Raw genomic sequence first — 9,550 nt, 5'->3', positions numbered from 1 at the left:
TTTCCAATATCCACATAAAGACTTTTGTGGATTGATTTATTTAGATTTTTCTGAAGTATCCGAATAAGACATTTTATGGACCATAAGATTTTCGAGGATGTTACATGATAAATTTATACTTTTGTTTAAACCAACAGAAAGGACCACCACTTCTCCTTTATCTAGCTCTGCTGCAACTACATTGTTTGGCAGTTCTTCACAATCCCAGACAACAACAGGTATTCAAGTACTTTCTCTAGAAATAAAAATTTCCAATATCCACATAAAGACTTTTGTGGATTGATTTATTTAGATTTTTCTGAAGTATCCGAATAAGACATTTTATGGACCATAAGATTTTTGAGGATGTTACATGATAAATTTATACTTTTGTTTAAACCAACAGAAAGGACCACCACTTCTCCTTTATCTAGCTCTGCTGCAACTACATTGTTTGGCAGTTCTTCACAATCTCAGACAACAACAGGTATTCAAGTACTTTCTCTAGAAAAATAAATTTCCAACATCCACATAAAGACATTTGTGGATTGATTTCATTTAGATTGTTCTTAAGTATCCGGATTAGATATTTTAATGGACCATAAGATTTTAGAGGATGTTACATGATAACCCAAATCATATTTTTGTTTAAACCAACAGAAAGGACCACCACTTCTCTTTTATCTAGCTCTGCTGCAACGACATTGTTTGGCAGTTCTTCACAATCCCAGACAACAACAGGTATTTAAGTATTTTCTCTAGAAAATAAATTTCCAATATCCACATAAAGACATTTGTGGATTGGTTTCATTTAGAATGTTCTGAAGTATCTGAATTAGACATTTTAATGGACCATAATACTTTCGAGGATGTTACATGATAATTTCATATTTTGTATAAACCAACAGAAAGGACCACCACTTCTCCTTTACCTAGCTCTGCTGCAACTACATTGTTTGGCCCTTCTTTACAATCCCATATATCAACAGGTATTTAAGTATTTTCTCTAGAAAAATAAATTTCCATTCGTGGATTGTTTTTATTTAGAATATCTGAAGTATCCGAATTAGAAATTTTAATGGACCATAAGATTTTCGATCATGTTACGTGATAAATTCATAGTTTTGTTTAAACCAACAGAAAGGAGCACTTCTCCGTTACCTAGCTCTGTTGCAACTACATTGTTTGACAGTTCTTCACAATCCCAGACAACAACAGGTATTTAAGTATTTTATCTAGAAAAATAAATTTCCAATGTCCACTTAAAAACATTTGTGGATTGGGTTAATTTAGAAAGTTCTGAAGTATTCGAGTTAGAAATTTTAATGGACCATAAGATTTTAGAGGATGTTACATGATAACCCAATTAATATTTTTGTTTAACCCAACAGAAAGGACCAACACTTCTCTTTTATCTAGCTCTTCTGCAACGACATTTTTTGGCAGTTCTTCACAATCCCAGACAACAACAGGTATTTAAGTATTTTATCTAGAAAAATAAATATCCAATGTCCACTCAAAGCCATTTGTGGATTGGTTTAGTTTAGAAAGTTCTGAAGTATCCGAATTCGAAATTTTAATGGACTACATTGTTTGACAGTCCTTCACACTCCCAGTCAACACCAGGTATGCAACTATGTTCACTCACAGAAACGTTTCGTAATTATTAATCCCAGTCTGCACAGGTATCCCGTTAACACATGTACAATTTGTCACACGTAAGAATTGCCAGCATAGGCTACCGTATCTGATCATAAATAAAGGTCCTGAAAGTAAGGTCCCTGGATGTGTTATCTTTGTTGTGATAATTCGGAATTTGTGATACTGGAAATGATTGTAATATATATAATTACTTTCATAGCTTATGCTAAAACGTTCTCAGATATCCAAATAAGAATCTACAAGGATTTGCGAATACAAACTATGATTCAAGAAAGATGTTTAATAAATAAACCGAAAGATTGAGGTAAAACCTCTCTTTACACATCAGTATTGCAACAACATGGTTTGGTAATCCTTCACAGTTCAAACTTTACAACAGATAATCTCAAACAGAGAAATAATGTAACTGCGTGTACTATGTCCATAAAAGGGAGGCATTGCGAATGTTTGCATTAAATTTGTATCCCAAATTTTTTTTTTTATTATGTTTAATAACTTATCATCATGACAAGAAGGATCGTCCTTTATTACTGACTGGCATAATTATCATTTATTTAACATAATTACTTTTGCCGTATACGTTTTCCACCTTCTGAAGTCATTAATGTTTGAATTTTATTTTTCAGTGCTAGTTGTATTATTCATATGATAGTGTTATTCCACCAACGCCTTTGCAGCATTCCATTAACTCAAATAACTATGTTGCTATCACAAAACGTCAGTGTCCATTAAAATTAAAGGCTTGAATATGTATACACTGTACTAGTGTCGATAGCAAGCTGTGTGTGTATTTTCTGGGATCGATTGTGGTGTCTAACACTTCTGTTACACCCCATCAAAAGTAGGTCAGATTACTCAGATTACCGGCATGAGACGTTTCTTTGTGCGCGAGTCTTCACACCCTATAAACAATTCATATCAATTGTACATGAATATTTTGTTTTCAAGTTCCTCAACCTACTTCATGAATATTATTAGAAACCATAGTTCAACCGATTTTTTCTTCTAAATTCATATTAATCCATAACAACGTATCATATCCATTGCCAGTTCATGCAAATAGCCAAACGTCCTGTACACATTTAAAATATAAACACAAGGTACTTGGCATTTCGTGATTGTTTATATTTGTATTTGCAGAAGCTCTAACCTGTTTCGCTTGTAGTGGTAAAGATTGTCAAACTGGACGGATTGGAACAGAGACTTGTAGTAACGGAGATATTTGCAGTTATGTCAACATTCAAATATTCATTGAAGGTACATGTTTTTTGTAGTATGTTCATTGTATTCATTACATTCTCCTTGCCGTTTGAGACCCAATGTAGACATGAACTATCTACAATTAAACATATCCATTATAAACGATAAAGATTATGGTTGCCTGTGATTAACTTTTACATTTCTATTTCATATGTATCCTTACTGAAACGAGCAGAACATGTAATGATGTCACTTTTCTATTTGCCTTTTACCTTCCTTTATATTAACGTTTTCTTGATTGGCAGAAGGTAACCCCGTATTCCTTTTGGAGAGAGGTTGCAAAAGTACTGATAAATTAAATGCAGACCCATGTGTTAAGTCAGAGGACTATGTGGGTCTTGATTTTCCGCTTAATACGACCGGTGAAGCATGTTTTTGTGATTACAGCTTTTGCAACAACCCGCTAGAAGGTAAGAGATTGCGTAACTACGCTCATCCCGAGCTTAGACAGTTGAATTTCCACCTATAGAATCTTTCTGTTATGAGCTTTCACTTCCTTCACTACCTATCATTTACGTCTTAAATGAATATGAGAACATTACACAGCTGTGAATAAGCTAAACATTAATCCATGCGGAAAAGAATTTGATTTATTCATCTGCAACCTGTTTCTCTCATTCCATCAGAAACGACTGTCATTACTGACTCATCACCAAACCTCCCTTCTACGAGTTCTGAACCAGCAGTTGTCTCTACAACAACTATGAACTCGTTACAAACTACCACATTTACTGATTCTAAAATCACCCTCCCATCTACGAGCTTCGAGGCACCAGGTATTCCTACCACGAATCTTTCTTTTGCAGCAACTACCAACATAACTGCTTCTTAAATAAGTTTCTGATCAAAACGTACAGCAATTAGTGATTCTTAAACCCGTAATTATCTCATTCTATGATTTATAGCCAACTTGTTACCTCGAATGAGACACTTGAGAAATTTATGTTACAAGATGATTTTACAACGTATCATATTAAATGCCAGTTCAAGAAAATAGCTAAACGTTCTGTATCCATTTAAAATATCGAGCACAAAGTACTTAAAATGTCGTGATTGTTTATATTTGTTTTCGCAGACACTCTAACCTGTTTCGCTTGTAGTGGTAAAGATTGTGAAACTGGACGGATTGGAACAGAGACTTGTAGTAACGGAGATATCTGCAGTTTTATCAACATACAAGTTTTCGATGAAGGTACATTTTTTGTAATATGTTCATTATATTTATGACATTCTCCTTGCCGTTTGAGACCAAATGTAGACATGAACTATCTACAATTTAACATATCCATGATAAACGGTAAAGGTTATCGTTGCTTTTGATTATCTTTCACATCTTTTTGTCCTATGTATCCGTACTGAAACGAGCAGAACATGTAATGATGTCACTTTTCTATTTGCCTTTTACCTTCCTTTATATTAACGTTTTCTTGATTTGGCAGTAGGTACGCCCGTATTCCTTTTGGAAAGAGGTTGCAAAAGTGCTAATCAATTTAATGCAGACCTATGTGTTACGTCAGCGGACTATGTGGGTCTTGATTTTCCGCTTAATACGACCGGTGAAGCATGTTTTTGTGATTACAGCTTTTGCAACAACCCGCTAGAAGGTAAGAGATTGCGTAACTACGCTCATCCCGAGCTTAGGCAGTTGAATTTCCACCTATAGAATCTTTCTGTTATGAGCTTTCACTTACATAACCCAATATTAGCATAGAAGTTAAGAAGGATTTTATTTAATGTAATCTATCCTCAATGTTCATATCTTCGTTTCTATTTAACTTCTTCTAAATTATTCACACATATATATATTTCTCATTAAGAGTCTTAATTGAATATGATAACATTGCACAGCTGTGATTGAGCGAATTATTTATCCATGCGAAAAAGAATTCGATCCGTCAACCGCAACCTGTTACTCTTATTCCACCAGAAACGACCATCATCACTGATTCATCACCAAACCTCACTGTAACAGCCCAAAGAAGTACCTCTACCCAAAAGAATGGCAAGACTATATTTCTTATCCTTTTATTGTCAGCTGAGATAATATTTCATGTTATTTTTTTGAAATTTCATTTCCTCTCACAGCTGAAGAATAATTACACTTCTTTTCGAGTTGAAGTTTGGAAGTATGAACAGAAACAAGCTTAAACTTGTCTCGTATATATGTACTACTTTTAGTATATCGCCAGCACTTGCAAGGAAGTATTTCCCCTCCTTTGATGGTTTCCCTTGTACTATTTGCTAATTGATATTAATGGTAAACGTACTTGAGTAATGAAATGTTCAGAATGATAATAATTATCGCACAAAACAATGACATCATTTAACAAATCCGTTATGTAATTATTCGAAACATAAACCCTTGGGATTTTAAAAATTCTTTCTGGTGGATAGGAGCACAGACAACAAACTTCGAATATTTGCTTTCACAAGCAATTACGTTTCTAAAGAATACTATGACTGAAACAGTTTCTTTCTTTCATTTTTGTTGGTGTTTTGTGTTTTTGTTGTGCAGTTTTTAATTTTAGATTTGCTGGTGAAACGATAAACTGTATCATGAAAAAGTGCGCGCGACAAGGTTGTAATAAAATCTGATATAATTAACGATTATTTGTTGAAACAATCCAGGAGTAATTCATAAATATAGTTTGATAAAATATAATGCCGTTTTCAGAAATCTACATTTGACTCCATAGGCCCTCAATTTGGATTGGATCATGTACAGTGTTGAATGAGGGATGTCTCACTGGTGTCATCATGGCTACTCCCTGGTTGTATACTGCAATATATCTTTTTTACTTTGTTCAATTTCAGTAACTACAATCTTGGTTTTCCAGTCTACATCGTTCCTTGACAATTTCACCCTCTCCTGGTATGTGGGTGGCAGAAATCCGATAGAGGGGTTATTTGTGCAGGTTCAATACCACGGAATGGATGATTGGTTTGATATATCACCAAAGCTCGAACCAAGCACAAGAAAGTTTTCTCTTTCCGCATTCGAGGTCATTAATGTGACAGCTGTGAGGGTTATTGCAATCGACAGAAGTGGCAACGAAATAGCCGAGAGTGTTCCTCACCCAATCAGACATTTGGAGTCAGGTAAGATATAGGGCGTATCTCTTGGAAGTTGAAGATGTAGAAGAGCGCCACGATGAGAAGCCCTTCACAAGCCATCTGATTTTAATGTTTCTCGTTCAGGGAATGCTGTTCGTTTAATTTCTTGTAAATACTTACATATTTGTAATGCACACTTTCGAAACTGTAACTTTATTTTCAATTTATTTAATGATGCATTTCAAATTTGGATAAACAAGACGTTCATAGCAAGCCACGTTTGGGTGCATACTTAGCCACATGTCGATGCCCCAATGACCTGAAACTCTCCATTCCCACCAACGACTATGACACGTAGAAGCTCTCAATAGGTTATAGCTACCTCTCAATTGATAGCTGCCACTTATTTGTCAAGTTACGACTATGCGATATTGGCAGCAACGAGAACCGAAGCACCGATACTCACTAGAAGGAACCTGGTACCATGCCTATTCTAAGCCCACAGTCGTGTAAATTGCATACCCTCCACATCTTTCTGCAGATTTAGAACCATTCGTGCATTTCGATATCCAAGACACAAATAAAGGGTAATTCTGTTTGATAAACATATCGAGAACCAACGTTTTCTTGTTGTAGACGCACTTTGGATCACGCATCACCCTCCCATTCAGATTTATTTAAACTTTTGCCCACCTACTGCTTTAAATGTGATTAGCAGATCATGTCTTCTTATGTCATATTCAAGTTTAATACTGAATGTTAACGGGGTTACTTTCATGCATTATACATTCAACTTTCAGTGGTATCATCCATATATTTTTTATCTCAGGTACACGACAGAATTCTCAAGCAGGCGGTGGTTCCGTCATATTCTTCGTAATTGTCATCATCGCCACAATAGCCATTAGTTTGGTCCTTATAATAATTGTTGTAAACCAACACAAAAACAAGAAGTTACGCCAGGTAAGAAAATAGTGTATAATATTAGCATAGGAACAGTGATGTGCGAAAATGGGGTGGGCAGGGGCATGCGCGCCCCCTCCTCTTCTACATCGTCAATTGGACAAAAGATTCAGCCGCGAAAACACGTTTATTTTGCTTAACATTCAAATTATTAGCACAACCTTAGGTGTCATCGCCAAATGTGCCAATGTCAAAAGGTAGATGAGAGCGCAATAAAAAAGTCAATAATCGCGAATAATTAAAAAGTGGTAAAAAACTGAAAAGGGCGCCAGCAGTCCATTTGAATCCGTCAGGGGGCATCCGCCTCCCTGACTGTATGGACGCTCCGCCACTGGGGCTCTCAAAGACTCTATGATACACGAGAGAATTCAAAATCGCCTCTGCCCGTCCATAAAGGTTCTTGCATGTTTTATTCGTCGCCAAGTGTTATAACTTTCAATACGCACTACGAATTGCTGGATCACTTAACTGGATATTTTGAATTAACAACATGATGATGCCATGAATGATTTTTTAAACCTGCTAACATATCTTGGAAAATTCAATAAAACTGTTGGATAATACACAACAAGTTATTAAAAACGTTACTAGCCGACAAGAAATTACCCGCTTTTTTGGCCTGTTTGGCACAAATAAAACGAGAATATATATATATATATATATATATATACACACACACACACACACATATATATATATATATATATTCACAAGATCGCTCAATTTCAAATCGCTTTGTGATATATTTAACCTTGAAAATAATAAGTTACATGCCATTTTTGTTAATATGTTATTTGTAAAAATGACCTGTCAAATAAACTCGGTTTTAAAAAAGAAATAATGACGTATTTTGTGCAGTACTGATCCCTGATTGATATCACTACACGCAAGGTATAATTATTCAAAGATACTGGACTGAAAGAGCAGTCAGATAGGTGAGGATTAAAAGGGCCCATGCGTAGAAAACTCGTGTTTCGTTCAGTTATGCAGACTGCGTGGTTCTACGTACCTCCTTGCAAGTTCTTTGGAGCATTTGTATAAAACGTTGGTTTCGTGTACAAACAGACATTACTGAAAGTGGGCATTTTCAATCATTATCGAAAGAATCTTTCAACTTAAGTCTGAAAAGCAGCAAATGTTTGTAGCTATAACATATTCTGACACCTCAGAATTCTCAGCTTTTCAACGTCTGACATGGTAAGAGTCGTAAGTGGTACTACGTGGGACGGGTAAGAAGGCACTTGCCCCCCCCCCCCCTCCTAATTTTATCCCAGACCTTTCACCTTGAGGTTTCAATAAACAGCTAGTACTGGGAAATAACCTAATAAATATCACACCAAAAAGTTCCTTTCTTATTTATGGATTTTCTGATACATATTTCTAGAGTAGATTTCACCACAAGAGATTTGGACCATGCATGGTCAAAAGTAAGGAGTAACTTACAAGTCTTGGTTACACCAAAAACAGAACAATAAATGTTTCTATGAAGAAACTGATATTTAATTCCTCCTTTCCCACTAGGAAACTGTGTACAGTGACATTGAGACTAACGGGAAACCAGAACCTTAGCTTCTTGGTGTAAAGCAATGATGTGGAGAATACAGCGATTACGGCATAATGAAAATAGAGGGCGCCGATACGAAGACGTATTGGTGAACTTATTTCAACATTGATAGCCCTTAGAAATGTACTTTTAATATATTATTACTTTTTAAGGGTTTATTAAAATAATACATACTCTTATAAAATACATTTTTTTAAGTTTATGAAAGACTTTGTATATTTCAAGTTTAACGTTTGGTGTAATGATGTTTACCACATGTTACGAGCAGCTGAATGGTTTAGTCACTTGCATCCCTCAGAGTGAGGGCCGCTCATTTCTGTATAAATATCATACAGCTTGGTAAAAGTAGGACAAAGTTACAACCTAACGTAAAATGCAGCTTTGATTATTGATTATTTCCCAATAAGCTTGTTACAAGTAACTTTTAATTTAAGTGATATGGTGTTTGCTTTCATATATTATCATGCTATGACATTGCATGCAACGAAGATGTTTTAACGATAGTGGTTGGTTTACGTGTAAAACCCGCGATAAAATGGTCGTAGATTAGATCATGACCGGGGTCTTTAGGTTGATTGGTGGAAGGGTGCTAATTCTAAAATTTGTGTAAAGTGAATATAAGCATGGCTTGGTCAAAATGACGAGTCCAATGTTTTTCGGTTCGTAATTATTGTTGTAATGAAGTTATGGTTTACGTTATTTTATGACATTGGCATTTTCTTTGTCTTCCCCGATCTTCCCTTTCAACATTTGTAATCCTATATGCTGTAAAGACCCACCTATTCAATTTATGCTTTAAAGGATTATTATGTCTACTTTTAATATTACATAATTGTCCTTATTACAGATGTGATTCTCGATGTGATCTTTAGTTATAGATTAAACAACATTTTAAGTTTCTATTAATCTTTTGTAATGTCATCGTTGATGTTAACGTTTTCTTACTGAAGAAAGTTTCGGATTGTATGCTGATATATATGACATTTTCATTTTGTAGCTGCCCAAGCGTGGCACAAAACAGTGCTGACTGAAAGATAGTTGAGACTAGTTCGGACGAATGACTTTTTA

General features: G+C 35.2%; 1 protein-coding gene across 2 annotated transcripts; it reads left to right on the top strand.

Moving 5' to 3' along the window:
* The first annotated feature begins 587 nt into the window (after positions 1-587).
* Positions 588-9,123, top strand: LOC139976016 (uncharacterized). 2 transcript variants are annotated; one of them, XM_071984406.1, is made up of 12 exons: positions 588-720; positions 1,120-1,197; positions 1,371-1,451; positions 2,782-2,898; positions 3,147-3,311; positions 3,528-3,677; positions 3,977-4,093; positions 4,344-4,505; positions 4,829-4,903; positions 5,716-6,000; positions 6,785-6,918; positions 8,440-9,123. In XM_071984406.1, the coding sequence occupies exons 1-12, from the start codon at positions 603-605 to the stop codon at positions 8,485-8,487; spliced, it is 1,530 nt and encodes a 509-aa protein (XP_071840507.1). In that variant the 5' UTR covers positions 588-602; the 3' UTR covers positions 8,488-9,123. The 2 variants fall into 2 exon arrangements, with proteins under 2 accessions (XP_071840507.1, XP_071840500.1); XM_071984399.1 differs by having other exon boundaries at positions 4,341-4,505.
* The last annotated feature ends 427 nt before the right edge of the window (positions 9,124-9,550 follow it).

The sequence above is a fragment of the Apostichopus japonicus genome, chromosome 2 (genome assembly GCF_037975245.1).
Source record: "Apostichopus japonicus isolate 1M-3 chromosome 2, ASM3797524v1, whole genome shotgun sequence".
Lineage (NCBI taxonomy): Eukaryota > Metazoa > Echinodermata > Holothuroidea > Aspidochirotida > Stichopodidae > Apostichopus > Apostichopus japonicus.
Note: the sequence above shows the minus strand (reverse complement) of the source record. Positions and strands in the feature narration are given on the sequence as shown.

Excerpts from the sequence above, each read along its gene's own strand:
- LOC139976016 (XM_071984399.1), top strand. The coding sequence starts at position 603 with ATGATAACCCAAATCATATTTTTGTTTAAACCAACAGAAAGGACCACC. Across the intron at positions 4,904-5,715 it reads TACCTCTACCCAAAAGAATG|TAACTACAATCTTGGTTTTC; the intron begins GCAAGACTATAT and ends GTTCAATTTCAG. Across the intron at positions 6,919-8,439 it reads AAAACAAGAAGTTACGCCAG|GAAACTGTGTACAGTGACAT; the intron begins GTAAGAAAATAG and ends CTTTCCCACTAG.